Source organism: Pyrus communis, chromosome 14 (genome assembly GCF_041283825.1).
Source record: "Pyrus communis isolate YQ-2024b chromosome 14, ASM4128382v1, whole genome shotgun sequence".
In the NCBI taxonomy this organism is placed as follows: Eukaryota; Viridiplantae; Streptophyta; class Magnoliopsida; order Rosales; family Rosaceae; genus Pyrus; species Pyrus communis.
Window position 1 is genome coordinate 10,760,262 of NC_142578.1, and position 25,229 is coordinate 10,785,490.

Consider the following 25,229-nt stretch of genomic DNA (forward strand, 5'->3'; position numbering starts at 1 on the left):
CAGTTTCTCTGTCGAACTCGAATGGACGAACAACGAAGTCAGTCTCTCTCTATCGTACTCGAGGGGACGAACAATGAAATGGAAAAAATCATATTAAAATTCTATAGTTGCTAGTCAAGTGAATTTGGAGAATGTTTTGATTGTCATTGATCTCTTGCTTTAATTATTAAATCATTTGTCTGTTGGCATATTAAGAGTTGTTATATGTGCAACTGAATTATGTAGTACATTACATTTATATCATTTGAATCTTATGCAGGATGATAAAAGAGAGAGGAATTGCATTCATACGAGCTTTGCCTTTATCCTCCCATTAGTCACGTGATTATTTATAAGAAAATGAGAAGGGTATTTGGTGAGAATCAATGAATAATTATTGCACAGTTGGATCTTAGGTCATGTTTTGCTTTTTTCCGAAGGCGGGATATGTTAGAGATGGGTATTTGATGACGTCATGTGTTGATCCTGGACGTATGTCGGGATCAGGGCGTGACAGTTAGCACAAATGAGCATACATAGTAATCTAGATGCCATGAATACTATATGAATTAGAGGAACTAGACCGTCAATTTGGATTATTACTCATTGATAATTAACTGTAGGAATTGAGTTGGATTGGTTATGGTGAATCAGATGCTCTAGTGTTTTTCACAATTGAATTGTAATTTGTTTACTTTGTCGTTGTCATCACTTAGCTAAGTTCATTTCATTTTATTTACAATTACAATTTCAAAATTCTTATTCAAATCGTCAATTTTTCTATTCCAATTCAAGTGCAATACAAATTAAGTTAGATAATTAGAATTATTTCAATCTTAGTTGGAACGATCTTTTGCTTGCTTACTATACTACTTAACGATTCGTACACTTGCGAGCATTAAAATTTGGACTTAATTGGGTTGATTTCGGTTAATCTAATTTTGGCAATACTCCACATTCAAATTTTTCAATATTGAACGTATCCAAATTTTGCCACGTGGAAAATCAATGCAGAAGGAAGGGAGGGTGGGGTACTAATAATTGGAATGGTGTGTGATGAGAATATTCTAGCGTATTACTGAAGTTTGGAAAAGAAATTGCACTATTCTATTGCATTTGGAATGGGCCCTCAATTTCGAGCTGATTACATATGTGCCATTGGTCTTTTCGTTTTATTTGCAAGACTGCCACTGCTGGGTTTATGGAATTAGGCTGGATTACAAGTATGTGAGCTCAATGAAAGTATTGGTCTAGTGGAAGACTTCATTGTGAGGAGTGCATTATGTAATCGAGAAATTCATAATATATAATTTATCTGTGTTGGCATTTCAATTAGAATTACTCACCTCTGTTTCACTTAGAATTATAATAAGCTTCTTCCGGTAGGATTGGTAATTGGGTTCGTCGTTGTTGTTTAACTTTTATATCTTTCAAACAAAATGTTTCATTTAATTTTCAATCACGCAGCAACGCGTGGGTTGTGGGTCCCTAAGTTATAACATATGCTTCTCTTACACATGTTGGTTTCTAATTGATTATAGTTTGTTAGACGGCTTTAGAGTATTCCTTAAAGCTTATGAATATGATCCTCAACAGCTCTAATTTAGGAGAAATTATATCATCAAGACACAAAAATTCACACAGACCCGGCGCCCTTGATTCCCAGATCCACACGTACCCAACTCTATGGTCATACCCTTTCTCTTTTTGGCTCTAGTCCAATTTCGAATAGAAGAACTTCTCCTAATTTAGGTAACTTAATTTCAGCACCTTCACGATAAAATCTGCACATTGGTGACTTTGTTTGATAACGTTATTCTCTTATTTTGACACAACGATATTTCTATACTAGGGTTTTTATTACAAGAACAAACATTTTTTTTTATTTACCAAACACAATTAAGGACTCAACTTTTTCAAGAAGCTGTTTTGTTTTTTTTTTTTTAAAAAAAATTAAGCAACCCCAAACTGGCCATAATTAAGTTTTCAAAAATATTAATGCTCATAGAAGTTGAACATAATACCTTTTATTTATAAATAAAGAGATAAACATCACTACACAATATGTGTTACAACTTACAACTGATTCTTAATAATCTTTAGATGATTGCCCCAAAGAGGTAAAACGTATTGTTCACCAGCATTACAACTTACAACTGGTTATTTAGATTATTTGATAAATTTGAACATAAAAATAAATGAGAAATGAAGAAGAGGGGTTGAGATAATGATAGTCCAATTTCGGATAGAAGAACTTCTCCTAATTTAGGTAACTTAATTTCAGCACCTTCACGATAAAATCTACACATTGGTGACTTTGCTTGATAACGTTATTCTCTTATTTTGATACAACGATATATCTATACTAGGGTTTTTATTACAAGAACAAACATTTTTTTATTTACCAAACACAATTAAGGACTCAACTTTTTCAAGAAGCTGTTTTGTTTTGTTTTTTTATTTTTTGTTTTTTTTTTATTTTTTATTTTTAAATTAAGCAACCCCAAACTGGCCATAATTAAGTTTTCAAAAATATTAATGCTCATAGAAGTTGAACGTAATACCTTTTATTTATAAATAAAGAGATAAACATTACTACATAGTATGTGTTACAACTTACAACTGATTCTTAATAATCTTTAGATGATTGCCCCAAAGTGATAAAACGTATAGTTCACCAGCATTACAACTTACAACTGATTATTTAGATTATTTGATAAATTTGAACATAAAAATAAATGAGAAATGAAGAAGTGGGGTTGAGATAGTCATATTTGAGATGAAGAAGGATTGACAATTACACACATTTGGGACAACCGTTAGAATGAGTGGAAGAGAATCCTCTCCGGGTTCACTTTGTGGGGGATCTTAGAGAAACGCTTCTCAAATGGAAAGCCACCTTTCAAAACCATACTCGCCTGCAAAATCTCACCTTGTGGGCTTACCTACCCGCTCATGCAAAAGCAGCCCCATGCTTCTGGACTGGTATTTCATGCAATGTTGTTGGAAGTGTCAGTGTGATAAACCTTACCAATTTTGGGATACAAGGTACGCTACATGAGTTTTCCTTCTTGTCTTTCCCCAATCTTCAATACCTTAATCTCAGCTACAATTATCTCTTTAATGTCATTCCAACTAAAATCAGTTCCCTCTCCAAACTCATCTCCCTTGATCTTTCTAACAATTGGCTCAGCGGTTCAATCCCAACATCCATAGGTCAGGTCACAAACCTTTCCACTCTCTATCTCTTCCGTAATAATCTTTCTGGCACTATTCCTAAAGAGATAGGGAATTTGAAATCTCTTGTGGACCTAGAATTGTCTCATAACCAGCTCAACGGTTCAATCCCAACGTCCCTAGGTCAGCTCACAAACCTTTCCACTCTCTATCTCTATAGTAATAATCTTTCTGGCAATATTCCTAAAGAGATAGGGAATTTGAAATCTCTTGTGGACCTAGAATTGTCTTATAACCAGCTCATCAGTTTAATCCCAACATCTCTAGGTCAGCTCATAAACCTTTCCACTCCCTATCTCGGTAGTAAGAATCTTTCTGGCACTATTCCTTAAGAGATAGGGAATTTGAAATCTCTTGTGAATCTCAGTTTGTATGAGAATTAGCTCAGTGGTTCAATCCCAACATCCCTAGGTTAGCTCACAAACCTATCCACTCTCTATCTCTATAGTAATAATCTTTCTGGCACTATTCCTAAAGAGATAGGGAATTTGAAATTATGGACGTGGTAACCGCATATTTTTATGGGGATCTTGATATGGAAATGTACATGAAAGTTCCAGAAGGACTTTCATTGGCTAGTTCAAATAGTTCTAGACCACGGAATACTTTCTCGATTAGATTGAGGATGTCACACTACGAATTGAAACAATCTGGGTGGATGTGGTATAATCGTCCGAGTGAATACTTGACAAGTTAAGGTTATGTGAATAACGAACTATGCTCATGCGTGTTCATTAAGAAGTAACACTCCGGATTTGCAATCGCTGTTGATTATGTTGACGACCTGAACCTTATCGGAACTCTCATAGAGCTTGAGGAAATTGCTGCACAGTTGAAATCGAAATTTGAGATGAAAGATCTTGGGAAAACTCAATATTGCCTCGGCCTGGAGATTGAGCATTGTTCAAATGGAATCCTAGTACATCAATCGAACTACACCCAGAAGGTGTTGTGACGTTTTAATGAGGATAAAACGAAGCCTTCGAGTACTCCTATGGTCGTTCGGACTTTAAATGCTAAACGAGATCCCTTCTGTCAATTGGTGCTTGGAGTTCCATACCTAAGTGCAATTGGTGCTTTATTGTACTTGGCTCAATACATTAGACCTGACATCTCCTTCACTATTAATCTTTTGGCTAGATACAGCAACGGGCCTACACGCCTACACGCATACACTGGAATGGTGTTAAAGACATTTTCCGCCACCTCAAAGGTACGATGTATTTGGGCTTGTTCTACACCCTCGAATCCTCAAAATGAGCCGCTACCCCTCTCTATCCTCGGATTAACTCTCGCCTCATTGGTTACGTAAATGTTCGTTATCTGTCTAACCCACATATGGCGTGTTCTCAAACGGGTTATGTCTTTACCGTTGGAGACACCGCTATATCTTGGAGGTCTACCAAGAAAATGCTAGTTGTGACTTCTTCGAACCTTGCTGAGATTTTGCCCTGCATGAAGCCTCGCGAGAGTGCTTTTGGTTGAGAGCAGTTATGAAGCATATTCGAAGCACTAGTGGTCTTTCTTCCGTCATTGACCTTCCTACGACGATCTTTGAAGACAATCCAGCATGTATTGAGCAGTTAAAGAAGGGATACATCAAGGGAGACAACACTAAGCACATAACGTCGAAGTTCTTTTATTCTCACTAGCAGCAATAGCATCAGAACATCGAAGTCAAGTAAATCCATTCCTAGGACAACTTGGCCAATCTCTTCATGAAGTCATTGCCTAAGTCTACTTTTCAGAATCTCGTCCAAGGAATCGATAGGCGTAAATTATTTGAGTTGAATCGCTTGTAGGTTTCTTATTTGGAAGTTATTTCTAACTTAGGGGGCGTATCCTGAAGCATACTCACTTGATCTTAATATACTCTTTTTCCTACGATTAGTCTCCTCAATATTTTCCTAATTAACCCAATACCTTATGATAATGATGAGGCAGGGGCAGAACTAGGTTCGATGTTGAGGGAGGCTTAAAATTAAGGTGATTTGCTAATTTAGTCCTTGAATTATCATGTGAGTGAAAATTAGGTACCTAAACAATTTTTTTTTCAAAAAAATCAGTCCATTATAAAAATATGTCCATTACATCCCTAATATTATATTCGAAGCTATTATGTTCAATCTTCGGTCAATTTAAGTCATGTTACTTGCAAGTGATACACATTGGAGGGTAGATTGGCAATTTTTCATAAAGAAATAGTGTATGGAGTTAACTTCGGAGGGTAAATTAGACGTTAGATTCGTAACTTATATGAAATATTAGGGACTTATAGGCAGGAAAATGACAGTATTACACTATAAAGTGTGTTAAAGTGACTTAAATTGACAAAAGATTGGATAAATGGCTTTGAATATAATAGTAGGGATGAAATTAGCAATTTTTGTTGAATTTAGGAAATTATTTTACCGAAAAAATAATTTAGAGACCTAATTTTTATTGAGGTGATAGTTCAAAAACTAAATCAGCACTTCACCCATAAAAATAAAGGCCAAATTGCACAACTAGAAATCATAAAACTTCAAGTAAATAATTTTAGTAGAATAATTCAGAAAATTATTGCTACTATTCTTGGCCCGAGACTATTAGCTGTTTCCTTTGCTTAATTTGGCATTTTAAATTTAAAAAAGGGGCAACTGGTGGCAAGTTACGGTTATTCACTCATTCTAAGCCTTGAGAGGTTGCCATAGTCAAGCAGACTCACCAGCTCGGAGCATCGAACTCGTGACCTCTTGTCATATCCCGGCCCAGGCGGGACCACTTCCCGGGCCCGACTCCACTGTAGCATGATATTGTCCGCTTTGGGCCCCCAGCACACCTTCACAGTTTTGTTTTTGGGAACTCACGAGCAACTTCCCAGTGGGTCACCCATCATGGGATTGCTCTAGCCCCCTTCTCGCTTAACTTCGGAGTTCTTACGGAACTCGAAGCCAGTGAGCTCTCAAAAGGCCTCGTGCTAGGTAGGGATGAGAATACACATATAAGGATCACTCCCTTGGGCGATATGGGATGTCACAATCCACCCCTCTTAGGGGCCCGACGTCCTCGTCGGCACACACGTGGCTAGGGTTAGGCTTTGATACCAAATTGTCACATCACGGCCCGGGCGGGACCACTTCCCGGGCCCGACTCCACCGTAGCACGATATTGTTCGCTTTAGGCCCCCATCACACTTTCACGGTTTTGTTTTTGGGAACTCACGAGCAACTTCCCAATGGTTCACCTATCATGGGATTGCTTTAGCCCCTTTCTCGCTTAACTTCGGAGTTCCTATGGAACCCGAAGCCAGTAAGCTCCCAAAAGGCCTCGTGCTAGGTAGGGATGTGAATATACATATAAGGATCACTCCTCTGGGCGATGTGGGATGTCACACCTCTTATATTCCTTTGTTTATTTGGAAGCCGCAATCCGCGCCTATATCACTGGGCCACTTGCTGTATAAATGAATATACAATTATTTTACCAAAGCCTAAAAACTCTGAGTGTCACATCCCAGACCCGGCTCTGCTTTGCCATAGCAAAACATTGTCCGCTTTGGGCCCCAACCACGCCTTCATGGTTTTGTCTATGGGAACTCACACGAGAACTTCCCAGTGGGTCACCCATCCTGGGATTTCTCTCACGTGAACTCGCTTAACTTCAGAGTTCCTACGGAACCCGAAGCCAATGATCTCCCAAAAAGCCTCGTGTTAGGTAGAGATGGGAATATACATATAAGGCTTAGAGGATCCACTTCCCTGGGCAATGTGGGATGTTACAATCCACCCCACCTTAGGGGCCCGACGTCCTCGTCGACACACTTTTGGCCAATGATTGGTTCTAATACTAAATTGTCACATCCTGGACCCGGCTCCACTCTGTCGCAGCATGATATTGTCCACTTTGGGCCCCAACCACGCCCTCACGGTTTTGTTTCTGGGAACTCACACGAGAACTTCCTAGTGGGTCACCCATCTTGGGATTGCTCTTGCGCGAACTCGTTTAACTTTGGAGTTCCTACGGAACCGAAAGCCAGTGAGCTCCCAAAAGGCCTCGTGCTAGGTAGAGATGAGATTATACATATAAGGCTTAGAGGATCCACTCCCCTAGGTGATGTGGTATGTTACACTGACGGTGTGCGCACATATATAACCTTATTATGCTAAACCTCAAATAAGTGCTCTCATCTGCTTGACATGTGCGTTTGCATATAGATAGGAGGAGATTAACTAGTACACTTTGGACTTATGGTTATTTATTAATTCTAAACTTGCCTCCCCTTAACTGTTAGCCCCAATGTGTACTAGTTAATCCCCTGTTATTTGTACGCAAACACAAATCCCTCAAATGGAGGAGAGACAATTGACTCTTTGGTTCCTTTGCCTATTAGTTAGCAATTTAGTTTACTATTGTATAAAAATAATTTTTTAGATTTACTTCTATGGTATGGATACGAGTTTCCTACCTATTAAAAATAGGGTTAGCTCTTTATAAATAGAATGTTTGTAACTCATTTAATAATAAGTTTTGAGAAGTAGTCCTCTAATATGTGACCTACTAACTCTCTTGGCAATATATATATATATATATATAACGTGACCACCCTCTACCCAACAAAAAACATCCAACAGAAGATAACTCAAATGGGGCAATAATGTGACCAACAACATTCTATCCACAGAAACGTGATCCACACCACCGTGGACGAAACTGAAAAATGGGGCAGGCGGCATGAAATGTAGTAAGTCAAGAATATACACATGAGCATCATCCTCAAGAATATCAAATGTGGTGATCAAAATTTAAAGACAATCGGTGAACGGATTGGAACTCAATATATATGTTTTATTAACTTGTCGTACATAAATATAGGGTGAATATGTTCTGTCTCTTATCGTGACAGCTTGTGTAGAAGACAATTTGCCTGGACATGCACGGTAGCTATAAAAGAAATCGTGCATGGATCTCCGTTACTCAACAAACATATCTCCTAACTGAAAACATAGGAATGCTAGTAATACTATGCCTTGTACTAGCAATGTGCCACAGCGCTGTCACAGTCGCCGAGGGAAATATTTCGTTCAACACAACGGAGTTTACTGGTGACAGATGCAGCAAGTTCATAAATGAGTTACGAGCACAATTGATAACCGGAGGGTCGACCACAATGTTCAATATTCCGGTGTTGAAGTCTTCTGCACCAGACTCACGACGCTTCATTCTGGTTGATCTGACTTTGGGTGGATATTCCAATATCACCCTGGCAATAGATATTTTGAGTATTGAAAATCAAGAATGGGTATTTGGAGCTATTGGTTAGGTTGATTATTAGGGTGTAGTTGTCACCTTACTTCTAGTTATATCTTGTAATGATCTTGTATATTTTTTCCCATATTTATAGGGTGGTTATAGCTTTTTAGCTTTATCCCTTACCTTACTTTCTGCTCCTTGTTTTATGGAGCTACCGTGTAGGAGTGATTCAAAGGTGATCAGTGTGTTGATCACTCATTGCCCTATATATCTTGTATCCTTGTGTTGTTGTTTCCTTATGAATCATAATGCAAACAAACACTTAACACTCAGCATGGTATCATAGCAAGAATAACCCATCTCTGTGATACTTGTTGCATTTATTCTTCAAGCATTCTTCCATGGTTGACGAAAACCCTATCCTCGAGTCCGAGGCTGATAGCTTACTTGGATCTGGTTGCCAATACCAACTGGAGATCGATGTAAATCCAAATCAAAGGTTGAGTTCTGAGCATCTAAACGAGTTCAACTACTTACCATAGTCGAGGGCAATTTCACTTGCCCTAGAAGGAAGATCAAAGCTAGGGTTCATAAATGGAAGTATTGAAGCTCTTGATGCTTCCTCTACCACTTATGAATCTTAGCTCAGAAAAGATCAGTTGGTCATATCCTGGCTCCTCAACTTCATGGAGTGGAAGATAGCTGAAATATTTAGCTACTCTGAGTCATCTCTCCAGCTATGGATATCCGTGAAAGAAATGTATGGAAATCAAAATAATGCAGCCCGTGTGTTTCAACTTAAAAGGGATATCACGAGCATACAACAAGATGGAAAACCTTTTGTTCAGCTCATTGGAAGTCTTAAAGGTATGTGGAATGAGTTGGAAGTATATCGTCCACATACAACAGACTCAACCCTACTTCTTAAAAGGGCTGAAGACGACAAAATTTTCTAGCTTCTCTCTAGTCTAGGGTCAGAATATGAAGATTTATGTAGCCACATTCTCATGAATCCAGAACTTCCCACGTTTGCTAATGTTTGTGCAATAATTCAAGGGTAAAAAGTACAGAAAAAGGTTATGAACGCTGGTTGATGCGAGATTTATACGCACACAAATTAAACCCTCTTTTTGTCAATTTGTAGTATAAGTGTAAGTAGGGATCGTTCTGGACCGGGGATTAGGAGGGATTGTTAATCTCTTGGAAACTGACTCAAAAACGTAAAAACGCAATATAAAACACTAAATTAGACTCAAAGAATGTAAAACTAAACTTTAAAACTCTAAAACAAACCAAAAACTCAAAATGCTTTTAAAAACACAAACTAAAATGATTTCTAACTAAATTGACATTAAAGTAAAGGGGGATTTAAGTTTATACGAAATTAAATTAAATGAACAAATTAAAACAGAATGTAAATATGAAATTGATGAAATGGAATGAATGGATGATAGAATAGCTAAGGGGGTCATCTCCACATATGTTACACTTGCATAATAAAAAGATTTCCAATTGCATTTCAATAAATTATGAAACTCATCACCCCGGGTTAATTAGGTCCGCTTAAATTAACCGTCAAGTTTTCCTTAAGTTAATGAATTGGATGGGTTAGCGCAACGCAATTCACAACATTCTCCAAAAGTCCTTTACGTGAACAACACAATAAAGATACAATCAAAGATCATTAAGCATTATGAAAACTATAAGTGTTGACGAGGCATTCGTTACTATGATGAGCATGAAACTCGTGCCAAGAATTCATTTAACGCGATTGTTTATAAGCAACCTCCACTACTTGTGAATATAAGTTCATAACGATTAGGTGAAACTCACTTATATTCTAGCGTCATATTCATGCATGAAAATTAAGCGTGCACTCTCAATAAACATACATAAATAAGTTATCAATCAAACGGTTAAACAAATTGAATCCACAACTTATGAAACGTAATTAGAAGTAATCAAATCAAAATGCAAGCATAAACATTTATTTCGAATCCCCCCCTAGCCAAGGGGGGTTTAGTTCCTCATGGTACAAAACAAAGAGAATCAAAGAAACACCTAAACATTCCAACAACTCAAACTTGAATTGTATGAACGTTTAGGCCCTCTTCTCTTCCATGCCTCATTCGTACAAAACAAAGAGTATTGAAATTAAACATAGAAATCAAAGAAGCACCTAAACATTCTAACAACTCAAACTTGAATTGTATGAACGTTTAGGCATTCTTCTCTTCTTCTTCGTTGTAGCACAAGGTCTAGGGATAGTTTGATGGTGTGAATGGTTTGGGGAGTGGTGGAGGAATGGAAGAGGAGTTGTGGAGATGGAAGGATGGTGTTTGGATTTGTAGGGGAAGGGGGACTCACGGCAATGAGGGAATGGAAGTGTTTGTGGTGTGTTGTGTATGAAAATGAGATGTCCATGAATGAATGAATGCAAGGGTATTTATAGGAGTAGTGGAGGGAACATATGGCTATGTCATTTGTAGGTGAAGTAGGTGGATGTTGTAGGTGAAGTAGGTGGATGTTGTAGGTGAAGTGGATGTTGTAGGTGAAGTAGGTGGATGTTGTAGGTGAAGTGGATGTTGTAGGTGAAGTAGGTGGATGTTATGTTAAGTGATAAGTGATAAGTGATATGATATGTGGTTATGATATGATAAGTGGTTAAGTGGTGATGATAAGTGATAAGTGATTAAGTGATATGATATGTGGTGATGATAAGTGATAAGTGCATGTGGGTTAACTAATGAAGGAAATGCATGTGCAATGACAATGTGTTAGAATGGATGTGTGTTATGCATGGCATGATTGGGATTAGGAAAGGTTTAAATGTCCTAAAACTAAAGAGAACAAGGTTCCAACACTTTGGCTCCAATTAGGTCTTCAATTTCGTCCAACACTTTGGCTTCAAGCATAAGCTATCCGTCCTTAGCCCAAAAGTGCTCCAAAAGTCTCCAAAATGCATCTTTTTGCTCCTTTAGCCCTTTGGACCTACAAACACACGAAAATAGCTTAAAGTACTAAAATAACTAAAGAAACATAACGTAAATGTACGAGAACAAGCCATTTAAGTCGCCTAAATATGCTCCTATCACTGGTACCACGACGACTACCTCAAAAGCTAGGGCTTACTTTTCCAGTGATAAGAAATACTTCTCTAGTGATAAGAAGTACAAGGGAAGAAATCCTCATCTCAAATGCAAACATTGTGATGCCACTGGACACGTGATGGATCATTGCTGGATTCTTCACCATGAGCTTAAACCAGAGTTCATGAAAAATGAAAGGTTTATTCAGAAGAAGCCTCAGTTTCTAAAGCTAATCATGCATCATCCCTGTCAACTACAAGCTCAAAGGATCTTTTGAATTTTACCTCTAATCTTACCACACTCATAAATGAGATCGATGTGTACTTTCAAATGAAGAAGGAAGTCTTTGGGAATGATGAAGCTGTTACCTTTGGAAATGGCAACTCAATTGCTTTGCTGGGAAAGTTTGCAGGTTTTCTAGCTGACTCGAAAAAGCTCACTCTGGACAACATTCAAGGTATATCGACAGCTTTCAAAACTGCTTTAAATATAAATCAATTGCATGATTTGTGGGTCATAGATTATAGTGCCTTAGATCACATGACAAACCAATTTTACAAGCTCCATGATTTTAAAAAACTTCCTACACCTTCACTTGTTTCAATTGCTAATGGGAAGGGAGCTAAAGTGTTAGCTATAGGATAAATATGTCTAGTGTCTGACAATATAAAGTCTAAAGCCTTATATGTTCCTTCATTTCCTTTTCAACTTCTCTTAGTTGGAAAAATCACACATACCTTAAACCGTTTAGTTACTTTCTCCCATTACATTGTCATCTTTCAGCACCAAGAAGAAGATTGGTGAAGGTTTTTTCTTAGATGGTCTCTATTACCTGTCTAAGGAGACCTCATTTCTCAAGGGATTTCAAGTCAAGTCTAACCTAAGTCAAGACCAAAACCTGTGGCATCAAAGACTTGCTCATCCATCCAAGTCCATTTTGTCAAGATTGTTTCCAAATCTGTGTAAAGAAGTGATCCAGTGTGATACTTGTCACTTTTGTAAATCCACTAGGTTACCTTTTGGTTCATCCTCAAATAAGACCAAGCAAGTTTTTGAACTTGTACATCCAGATGTATGGGGGCCATTTTTTGAATCTATTGATGGGTATAAGTATTTTGTAACTTTCATAAATGATTTCTCAAGAGTTAATTGGTTATACCTTTTGAAATCCAAAGGTGAAGTTGTTGAAGCACTCATAGACTTTCATAATCTTGTCGAAAATCACTTTAATTCCCAAATCCAAACCTTGAGATCTGATAATGGCTCGGAATTCATGTCACACATTATGAAACAATATTTAAGCAGTAATGGAATTTTGCATCAAACCAGTTGTGTTGGTACTCCACAACAAAACGGCATAGCCGAGAGAAAGAATCGTGATCTACTTGAAAAAACAAGAGCTCTAATGTTGCACATGAAAGTACCAAAAAGATTTTGGTCCCAAGGGGTCATGACAGGTACATATATCATAAACAGATTACCAAGTCGAGTCTTAGAGTTCAAATCTCCAATGAAAGTGTTAAAAGGAAGAGATGTTAATCTGTCACACCTTAAAGTCTTTGGGTGCACTTGCTATGTTCATATTCAATCTCAGCATAGGGGTAAATTGGACCCTAGGGCTAACAAATGCATGTTTCTTGGTTACTCATTTACTCAAAAAGGTTAGAAGTGCTATAGTCCCAAGTTAAAGAGAGTTATAGTTTCAAGTGATGTACGACTTGATGAAACTAACTCATTTTTACAACAAGTTGTCTGATGATCAATCACAGAGGGAGTCATGTTTTGAGTTTTTTCCCTTACCAAGGCTGAGAAACTGTCTTTCGAGATACAGCCTTTTAATGATCCTACTTTAGCTGATGAAATTCAAGTTAGTGATCAAAATCCTGACCAACAGATGTACAATGAAAAATCTCCTCACGAAGAGCTAGAAATCTTGATAGAAGAAACACAACAGGTTCAAGGCAAAAAAAATCTAGTGCATGCTAGGCACCCTCCTTCAAGGCTTCAAGATTATGTGATTTATTCAACTAGGCATCCAATCAATGGTTTCATGTCATACTAGAAAGTTTCTCAATCTTATGCTGCCTATTTGAACACCATCACCAGTCACTGTGAGCCTTAAACCTTTTAAGAAGCAAGCTGTCAAGAAGTGTGGAGAAATGTCATAGAGTAAGAACTTCGTGCTCTCACCAATCACAACACCTATAGTGTAGTTAGACTTGCACCAAAAAAAAGGGCAGTTGGTAGTAAGTGGATCTACAAGATCAAATTCCACTCAGATGGATCGATTGAAAGACACAAAGCTAGGTTGGTGGCTAGAGGATTCACTCAAACATATGTCGTAGACTACAAGGAAACATTTGCTCCAGTTGCCAAGAAGAACACTGTGAGGGTGTTATTGTTTGTTGCTGTGAATAAATGATGGTCTTTATACCAAATGGATGTGAAGAATGCATTCTCACATGGCGACCTTGAAGAGGAGGTCTACATGAAGCTACCACTGGGACATCCTCAATACAATGAGCCTAGCATGGTGTGTAGGTTGCATAAATCCATTTATAGATTAATATATATTGTATCCTTGTGTGGTTGTTTCCTTATGAATCATAATACAAACAAATACTTAAAACTCAACATTGAGTGTGAATGTAGTGGCTTAGAGCAACTCCAGCGTTGGAGCCCTCCCCCCAGGCAATGCACTATTCAATCCACCTAATGAACAGTAACTGCCCTTAATGAACAGTAAATAGCCCTGGCAATAGAATTTGCATCTCCACCGTTACACTTCAATAGCCCTGGCAATAGGCAATAAAATATTAGTATTTTTTTTATTTATAAAATAATACAAAATAATTTTAATTGTAATATCGGATAAGATTTTTAATCGTTCTCGTTGCGCCACGTGTCATTATCCGAAGTATTATTAAATAATACAAAATAATTTTATTTGTAATTTCGGATAAGATTTTTAATCATTGTCGTTACGCCACTTGTCATAAAATCCGAAAAGACAATTATTGGGGATGGATTTCGGATAAATTTTTTAATCGTACTCGTTATGCCACGTGTCATTATCTGAAAATACAATTATTGATGATGGATTTCTGATAAGATTATTAACCAATTACGTCGCGCCACGTGTCATAATCTGTTCACAATCTTTGAGGATAGATTTCCATCAGATTTTTAACGAATGACGGCATGCCACGTGTCATAATCTGTTCACAATCTTTGAGGATAGATTTCCATCAGATTTGTAACGAATGACGGCATGCCACGTGGCATTATGTACAACCTAATCCTTTCTAAATCCTCTATATAATCCACCATCCATCATCACAAATCTCACACCAATTTTCTCAAGATCTCTATCATTATTCATAGTTTCTGCTTCCTTATTCACAAAAATCTGTATCATTATTCATAGTTTCTGTTTCTTTCTTACAATGTCTTCTTCTTCCTCCTCAAGGATGATGTGGGAATTCAATCAGGAAGAGGAAGGATTGTTTAACGAATCAGAAGCAATGTTCAATCACCAGGGTGCAAGAAATGAGAGGGAAGAGGATGAGGAGCGTCAAAGGAGAGATGACGAAGTAAGAATGGGCAGAACCTCACATTCACGTTGAGTCGTCCAAGGTATGGCTCAGATCTGCAGGTCCAACCGTTCTGGAAACCTTGATAGAAGCAGGTAACGACGAGGTATGGAACTCTTGGATTATTATTTTGTTCCTAATAGTGCATTCCCTGATACGTACTTTAGACGTCGTTTTAGAATGGAACGACATTTGTTCAACAAAATCATGATTGCTGTTTGCAACCATGATTCTTACTTCGTGCAAAAGAAAGATGATTTTGGTGCTATGGGTTTACTGCTTGAGCAAAAAATTACTGCTGCCTTGCGGATGCTTGCATATGGAGCATCTGCAGACCAAGTGGATGAGATAACGAGGATGGGGAAATTAACCATTCTTGAGTCCCTGATGAGGTTTTGCAGAGCAATCGAATCTATCTACACCGCTGAGTACCTCCGCAAACCTACAAACATGGACTTGGAACGGCTGTTGAAGAAGGTGGAGATGCGTGGCTTTCCTGGGATGATTGGAAGCATTGATTGTATGCACTGGACGTGGAAAAACTGTCTAAGTGCATGGCAAGGCGTTTACGGGGACAGAAAATAAGCAAAAAGTATCATTCTGGAGGCGGTGGCATCTTTTGATACATGGATTTGGCATGCCTTTTTCGGGGTCCCGGGAGCTCAAAATGACATCAACGTCCTTGCCCAATCCCCAGTGTTCAACGATGTCCTGCAAGGAAAGGCACCAAAAGTGACGTATGATGTCAACGGACGTATGTACGACGGGCCATACTACCTAGCTGACGGCATTTACCCACGATGGTCAACATTTGTCAAAACAGTGCCACGTTCGCGGAGTGCAAAGGAAAAACACTTTGCAAGCTGTGAAGAGGGGTGCAGGAAGGATGTGGAGCGTTGTTTTGGTATCCTCCAAGCTCGCTGGGCGATCGTCAAAGGTGCTGCCAGATTGTTTGATGTAGAGTCGCTTCGATCCATCATGATGACGTGCATCATTCTTCACAACATGATTGTGGAAGATGAGTACGATTATGAAGCCGTTGATGAATATGAGCCAGACACGATGAACAATTCAAGAACACGTATATATTGTGCTCATGACGCCACCGATGAGCCCGTGCAACATGAGCCATTACAAAGGGATGGACATTACAATGAAAGGCTCATTCAACGATATACTGCATTTCAAATGCCAGACATGCACAATGCCCGACAACTTGACTTGATAGAGCACCAGTGGGCATTGAAACAAGCTGAAGATAATTAAGTTCATTTTGTGTGTTTTTTTGAATTTGGTATGTTTATGTTATTTTATTTGGTGTGTTTTATTATTTGGTATGTTTATGTAATTTTGTTGGTGAGTTTTTAATTATTCCGTATGCTTATGTAATTTTATTTGGTGTGTTTTTGTCATTTCAATAAATATTCTCTTAGTATAAATAACTTACCAAATTAATTTGAATAAATATTCAATAAATTGGAAACAACATAAATAATACAAACAATAAATAATAAATTACAATCCAAAGTGATTGGAAAATTATGGGCTCCGATTACAAAAAGTACTCTATTCATCATCACTTAACCAATTTGTGGTGCTAGGATGATCTTCTCTTGTGGTGCTAGGACCACCTTGGCTTGCTATCGCTTCTCTTGCACGCCTCCTTTGCACCACGTCCGTTTTCTCTGACTTCCAAAAAAATTTGGAATTTGGAGACTTCCCTTCTAAAGGCGTGTTCATAATCTCACGATCTTGTTGAGCCCGTCTTTCTTCTCTAACATGTTCCCTTTCTTGCCTAAGTAGCTCTCTTTCTCTCTCATTAGCCTGAAATTCTCTCTCAATAGCTGCAGCTTTTGCGTCATCTCTAGCCTTATCACCCTCATATTTCGCCAGTTCCCTTGCCAAAGTCAATTCACCTTGACGAGTAAGTTCTTCCATGAACTTTGCATAATCGTTCTTGGAAGCACTCCCTTTTCTCTTTGAAGCCTTCTTACCTTGAGGCCTAATTGGATAACGGGTCGAACCCGACGCTTGATCAGGGAGGGGCATTTCGGGCACTTCTTCTACATCATCTTCATCAACATGCAAGACATGATCGGGTGTAAAGTGTAGAGGGGTGTTGTTCATGTGCACTTCTGGACCGACTGACACAACTCTAAATTTAGGACAATCTTTGACAATATTCCAACATTCCCATCGGTTGAATGATTTATTTTTGCTTTTGGTTTTGGCAGCGTACCAAGCTTGTGCTTAAAGTTCCTACACAATGAAAATAAGTAACAAATAAATAATACAAACAATAAATAATAAATTATGTAGGTAACAAATAAATAATACAAAGTAACAAATAAATAATACAAACAATAAATAATAAATTATGTAGGTAACAAATAAATAATACAAACAACATAATTATAATGTAAGTTGGTAACAAATAAATAATACAAACAATAAATAATAAACTATGTAGGTAACAAATAAATAATATATTGTTACCTGATCCGAGTAATTTTCCCCACTTCGAATATTACTACTAGCTTGTGCCAAGGCATCTCTCCAAGTACTAAACGATTGGCTAAGTAATTTCCAACGAGTGGACATCGATTCTTTGGTTCTTTTCCCACCAATTTTCTCAAGAAAATTGGTATGAATAAGACTCCACATTTCTCGCAACTGCATCTCATTACCCGTAAGCGAACTATGAGTAACTTCAACCCAGCTAGTACACAACGCAACATCTTCAATAAGCGACAAATTCGTACCTGCACCAGTGGTCATTTTGTTGAAAAAAAATGGATTCAAACTTTGAGACAAAGAAAGGAATGTGATTGAAAGTAGTTGAGAAAATATGAAATTGTTGTGTAAGGTAGATGATAATGAGAAGGTATTTATAGAAAAGTAAAAACAATTTTTTTTACAATTTTTTTTTCAGATTTTTCAGATTTTGTTTTGAATTTTTTTGAATTTTTTACAATTTTTTTTAAATTTTTATTCAATTAATTAATCTCTGCCGTTGGATATAAAAAAATTTGAATTCCAACACTCCAGATTGTGCCACGTGTCACAACGGTAACTTTTCTTAATTTTAAAACTATTTTTTCTTTTATTTTTTTATTTATAAAGCATTTTAATATCCACCGGTAATTCTGAGATCAACGGTTGATATTAAATAAGACTTTTTTATTTTTTTTGACCGTTGAGATCGAATGGTCCAAATTAAATAACCGTTGAGATCTAACGGACCGTGGGAAGCCACGTGGCTTCCCAACAGTAACTGACAAAGTTTTTTTTTTTTTTTTGATTTTGTGTCAGCGACGCGCCCCCACGCGCGAGTGGGGTGCACGCGCCTGACACAAAAAAAATTTAATATTGCTTGACGCCAGGCTGACATCAGCGCTGACGTCACATGGCCCTCAGGCTCTCGGGCTGGCAATTCCCCACGGGCCCGGAGCTTGGGCCTCCACCTTCGGTTGGGCTAGCCCACGCTGAAGCCCTCCCACCGGCCCTCGGGCCCTTGTTCTCTCCACAGTCCCCCGAGCACCAGCCAACGCTGGGCTTGCTCTTATAGTTCCACTAACCAAGGAAAATCCTACTTTTTCAAGGATGCTCTGATTGTAGCGTTGAATACTTTATTATTCCCATAAACAACGGGTTATTTGCTTCCCTTCACTGGCAATTATTTCGAGGTTGAGAACACAGCAGGTAAATCTAAGGAAGAAATCCATTTAGGACGTGTCCCTTTGAATTATGCAATTGCATATTTGTATGTTGACTTGCGTAAAGCCGAATCACTACTTGTGATTATGCAAATGGTTTCTGAAGTAGCTAGGTTCAAATTCACTGAGCAACGTGTTCGTAGTTGCATGTCGGAGAAGGATTTTCTCCCAGACCCAGAAATGCTGAGCTTGGAGGATAATTGGTCGCCTCTCTCGTTCGAGATCTAAAGGTCACTCAACGGAGTCTTCAATCGGATCATTGAGCTTCGAGGCCAATGAAACAACTCCGTCTTGGTATATGGCACTATGTCAAACATCATCCTCAGTGTGAAATTACTACACTACCAATGCAACACTTGCAATACTCCTACTAGGTATAGTGGAGCAAATGTTGAATATGAAAACCAAATGTGCACGATACTAAATAGCATAACACCCATCAGTGGTCCATCAGGTTTGTGTGTGGATGCAAATGACTATGTAGATGAGAGTGTCACCCAATTGTGGTCATGCGGACTAGAACTCAATAAGCAGTGGACGTTCCAAATAGATGGGACAATCCGAGCAAACGGCAAATGCATGACCATCTCGAGTGATAAACCTGGAAAGTATGTCATGAAATATGACTATGATAAAGCCAACTCCAAAGCCACGAAGTGGGTATTATCTATTGGAAAATAATCTTTTCATTGATCTTGAAATAAAAATTACAATATGTATATATACAAGTATTTCCACCAATAAGACAAAACCACCATATTCTAACAAATTAAACAACTATAACAAACTATACAATATGTAAGAGATATATTTTACATCTGCACTTACATTTGTACCCTCAATATCACCCCTCAAACTAATTCGGGGTTGTTGAAGAGCAAGTTTGTCGCTCAGAAATAGAAATCGGGACTTAGGCAGAGCTTTAGTACAAATATCAGCCACTTGATCATGAGAACAAACAAAATACAGAGAAATCTCTTATGCTAAAACTTTTTTCACGAATATAGTGGTGGTCTATTTCAACATGCTTAGTCCGAGCATGAAAAATGGGATTCTTGGCCAGAGAAATAGCTGAGATATTATCACACCACAACTTTGGATTACAATGCAATTTAAAACCAATGTCAACAAGAATTTTGCAGATCCATGTTAGTTCTGCAGTAGTGTTAGCCAATGACCTATACTCAGCCTCTGTGGAGGATCTTGCCACTATAGATTGTTTCTTGGCACTCCAACTGATAATTGAGTTGCCCAAAAACACACAAAAACCACCAGTGGACTTTTTATCAAGAGCACAACCTGCCCAATCAGCATCTGAATAGGCATTTATACTTGGTGATGAATAACTTTTGGAAAACCAGAGACCACAATTAATGGAACCTTTAAGATACCCTAGAATTCGCTTGATTGCTTGAAGATGAGATATTCTAGGACAATGCATATACTGGCAAACAAGATTCACTACAAATGAGATATCTGGCCGATTCCATGTAAGATATTGTAGAGCTTTAACAAGAGATCGATATTCAATAGGATTATCCAAGAATGGAGAAGTGTGATCCAATTTAGATGTGCTAAGTGGAGTAACACATGGTTTTACACCATCCATTTTAGCCTTATGTAACAGGTCTAGAATATATTTTGTTTGAGAAATAAAGATGCCCTTGAAAGACCGTTTAACTTCAATACCAAGAAAGTAGTGTAAGGAGCCAAGGTCTTTGATTGGAAATAGGGCACTCAATTGATCAATAACTTGCTTGCAGGCTAGAAGAGAAGGACCAATGACAAGAATGTCATCAACATAGACAAGAATGAATACCAATTGAGGATCTTTCTTGACAAATACTGAATGATCTGATTGGGAACCCACAAAGCCCAAAGAGAGTGATGCACCATTCAACTTTTCATACCAAGCTCTAGGAGCTTGTTTAAGTCTATACAAGGACTTATGTAATCTGCAGAAAGAATTAGGTTGTGTAGAGTCCTCAAATCCAGGAGGTTGTTGCATGAAGACATATTCTGAGAGGTTACCATGTAAAAATGCATTGTTCACATCAAGTTGGTTAAGAAACCAATCATCTTAAGCAGCCAAGGTGAGAAGAAGTCAAATAGTTATAGGTTTAGCAACTGGACTGAAGGTTTCAGTGTAGTCTAACCTTGCTTGTTGATGGAACCCCTTGGCAATAAGCCTAGCCTTGTACTTGTCTGTGGAACCATCATGCTTCATTTTGATGCGAAACACCCACTTGCAGCCTACAAGGTTTTGAGATAGAGAAGAAGGAACCAAGGACCAAACACCAGTATTGAGAAGAGCATTGAACTCTTCTTACATTGCTTTTCTCCAGTGAGGATATTTTGATGCTTGATGATAGGTAGATGGAACATAATCAACAATGAGATAAGAAGAGAGTGGATGTTTGATGGCATTGAAGGCTTTAAGCTTGAAGATACCAGATTATGATTTGGTTTGCATTGGATGATTATTGGTATTTTGAGGTATAATATGAAGGGTTGAATCAGTGGTAATAAAAGGAGAGATTGACATAGGATGGGTTGAATTGGAGATAAGAGATGAGACCTGAGAATGAGATGTTGGATTTGAGGTTGGTGGCTGAGGATGAACTGAGGTGAATGTTAGAGTAGAGGGGATAATATGGGATTGTGAAGAAGAGAGAATTTTGGAAGTGTTTGAAGGTAATTGAGATGGTTTATGAAAAGGAAAATTGTTCTCATAAAAAATATCATGCCGGGATATGTAGATTCTATCTAGACACTTATACCCTTTGTGGTTTAAACTGTACCCCAAGAAAACATAGTGTTTACTCTTTGGTTCTAACTTGGATGTAGTGTAGGGTTTTAACCAGGGAAAACAGCTACGACCAAACACTTCGGGAAAAGTATACACTGAAGCTTTCTAGAACAATGATTCCTAAGGAGATAGTTTGGTAGCAGTGGGCATTTGGTTAATGAGATAAATGGTTATAGAGAAAGCATGAACCCAATACTGATGTGGAACCTGTGAAACTGTCAATAATGTTCTGGTAGTCTTAACAAGGTGTCTGTGTTTATGCTCAGCACATCCATTTTGTTTTGGAGTGTGAGGACATCTAAGTTGATGTGTAATACCATGAGCTAGTAAAAACTGAGAAAACTTTGAACTCAAGAATTCATAACCAGAATTTGAGCGTATAGAAATAATTTTGGTAGCCAACTGATTTTTAATGAGAGCTTTGATTTGAACAAATGTAGGGAATACATCAGATTTAAACTATAGTGAATAAAACCAAGAGTACTTGGTATAGTCATCAACGAAGATCACATAGTATCTAAAGCCATGGACCGAAGGAACAGGAGCTGGTCCCCTGACATTTGTGAAGCTCTAATGGCTTGCTTGTAGTACAAGATACAAATACAAAGGGAACCTTAGAACTTTTGCGTACATTATAATTTGAGCAAAAAGCTTTATTACTAGTACTAGACAGAGAAATAGAGGATTTTGAGACCAACTTATTTACGATTTTGACGGAGGAATGGCCAAGTCTTTGATGCCAAAGATCCCTGGAAACCTTTGTATCAGCAGCAAAAGCTTTGTGATTGCCAGTAACAGAAGATGATGCATAAAATGGGTAGAATCCTTCACGAATTGGTCCACTAAAAAACATCTTCCCCGAAGAAATATCTTTCACAGTGAAGTGAAAAGGATAAAGATGCATAGAACACCAGTTATCAAGAAGAAGTTGATTGGTAGAAAGCAAATTTTTCTTTAAATCAGGTACATGCAGAACATTGTTTAACTTAAAATGATGAGTACATGTATTTAAGATAGAAGAACCAGAGTGAAAGATAGGCAAACCTTTGCCATCACCAATGTAGACCTGTTCAGGACCATGATACGCCTCAGGATTTTGAAGATTAGTGTAGTTATTGGTCATCTGTGAGCTAGCTCCAGAATCGACAAGCCAAGTAAAGGCGGAAGATGTAGATCCAGTATTTGTAACCATAGCAAAATGAGATGATGAACCAGTGTAGCTTGGATTCATGCGTTGTGGACATTCAATTGCTTCATGATCATATCGGTGGTAGATTTGACAAGGAGTGCATTTGCCAAAAAAAATTGGAGAAAGAACGACCACCACGATGAGAACGTTGATTGTTCTGGCGATATCTATTCGATGGGAGTTGCCTCTGAAATTACCCATGCCTTGATAATTTCTAGGGTTGGAAGAATTGCCATAGTAGTGAGAGTAATTCTGAGAACGGCCTTGAGACAAATTAGATGAAGAGGTATTCTGAGCATTATATGTCTGAGGAGGCACATGTGGCGTGGGAAGAAGACCGACAGAAGAATTATACGCCTGAAAAAGAGCAGTAGGAGGCGATTTCTTGCGATTGTTCAGTTGAATTTCTTTGTTTAGAAAAAGGCCATGTAATTCATCAATTGTAGTCGATTCGATGCGAAATTGAATAACATCAACAAAAGAATCATACTCAGATGGCAATCCATGAAGTGTTACAAAGATGAGCTCAGAATCCTCAACTGAAGCTCCAACATTGGCAAAAGCATCTACGATTTCCTCAATTTGTTGGAGAAATTAAGCTGCTATGGATTCTTCTTTAGTAATATTACGCAGACAAGATCGAAGATCATGAATGTGAGATTGAGATGCAGCAGCTAGTCTTGATTCCAATTTCGTCCAAAGTTCGCAAGATGAATTAACTCCAACAGTATAAGGAATTAGGGTTTCATAAATGGTGGAATTGATCCAGACGAGGATGTTTTGATCATTCTCATACCACAAAACATACTCTGGATTGATGAGAGAGGTGCGTTGGCCGAAATCATCCAGTAGCATTTGAGGCGGTGGAGGTGTTGATCCATCAATTATGCCAGTGAGATTGTATCGATGAAAGATTGGGGTAAACAGAGCACTCCAGGTGAGATAATTGGTAGTTGTGAGCTTGATTGGCAACATTGATCCAATATTCTGAATCGTGACGGAGGAAGTCACCGAAGAGGTGATGCAGACAGAGGAAGTCATCGGAGGAGGTTGATGAGCTTGAGTTGTAGAATCAAAGGAAGGACAGATGCCACCATTGATATGCAAAGTTAGGGTTTGGAGAAGAAGAAGGTGTAGAGATCATGATTGTGATCGGAAAGAAGAAAAGGGTTTGTAGGTGGTGAAGCGTGTTTGGATCAGGTCATGAGATAGAAGGCGGTTGATACCATGTTGGAAAATAATCTTTTCATTGATCTTGAAATAAAAATTACAATTTGTATATATACAAGTATTTCCACCAATAAGACAAAACCACCATATTCTAACAAACTAAACAACTATAACAAACTATACAATATCTAAGAGATCTTTTACATCTGCATTTACATTTGTACCCTTAATATTATCTACTGACGGAACCGTCACCAATCCTCACTCTGGGCTAGTCTTGACGGTCCATGGAGCTGAAAACGGCACCTCCCTGACAGTAGAAACCAATGTATATGCTGCTACGCAGGGTTGGAAAGTGGGAGATGACGTAGAGCCCACCATGACTTCCATTGAAGGGTATAATGGTCTGTGCCTGGAACCCTATAACCACAACACCTTATTATGGATTCAGAGTAAGTGATCCATTATTACCTTGTTTTCCAGCCACAAGCGATCAGTATATATAGCATAGCTAGCATGAGTTTACTGTATGAATATTTTACAATTAAGCATTATCTTTATTTGCGCAATATGATTTGGACAATTATAGTAGTATTTTTGTTTGCTTTAGTTTAAACTAATAATTTACATGTCCTCAACCAATAGAGCATCAAAATTCGCACAGTCGTCGTTTTTTTAGTTACAATCTTCAAGATGGTCGGATAATTCCCATTATGAGGAGCTCATTATAACAAATATATTGGAGGTTGTTGATGTTCTAGACTTGTATGACAAATATTTCATTGATTAAAGGGTCGAGCAGAAGAGAGAGATCATATTTCACTCACTATATATATGCAACATGGTGTGCGATGCCAAGATTTCGAGTAGTGTACTTATGGTTGGAAAATTAGTTATTATTTTATTATAATTTATGGTTTTCTTGTGGACCAAGGATATTAGAGTTTCTTATCCGTTAAAGATTAATGTATTGCTTTAGTTTTCACTACATATAGTAGTACTTGCATTAGTTTATTTTAACAAGTTAGTCACAACGTGGTCTCATGAGTTATGTAGTCGTCATGGCAATCTTTCGTTCACTTAATAAAATTATATTAGTTTATAGTTAGTTTGTCCATTTGTTAATCCCAACTTTGATATTCAACTTGGTTTCAGAGCAAGTTAAATCATTCGGGAATTAATTTGCTTTAGGATTTGATACAGTTTGTTTTTTGT

General features: G+C 37.9%; 1 protein-coding gene across 1 annotated transcript; it reads left to right on the plus strand.

Annotated features, from left to right (window-relative positions):
• Positions 1–11,867: 11,867 nt before the first annotated feature.
• LOC148691219 (ribosome-inactivating protein SNAIf-like) lies at positions 11,868–24,474 on the plus strand. The gene is made up of 4 exons (XM_088683948.1): positions 11,868–11,994; positions 18,914–19,061; positions 19,221–19,506; positions 24,208–24,474. Exons 1-4 carry the CDS (start codon positions 11,868–11,870, stop codon positions 24,472–24,474), a joined length of 828 nt encoding a protein of 275 aa, XP_088540074.1.
• Positions 24,475–25,229: the final 755 nt, after the last annotated feature.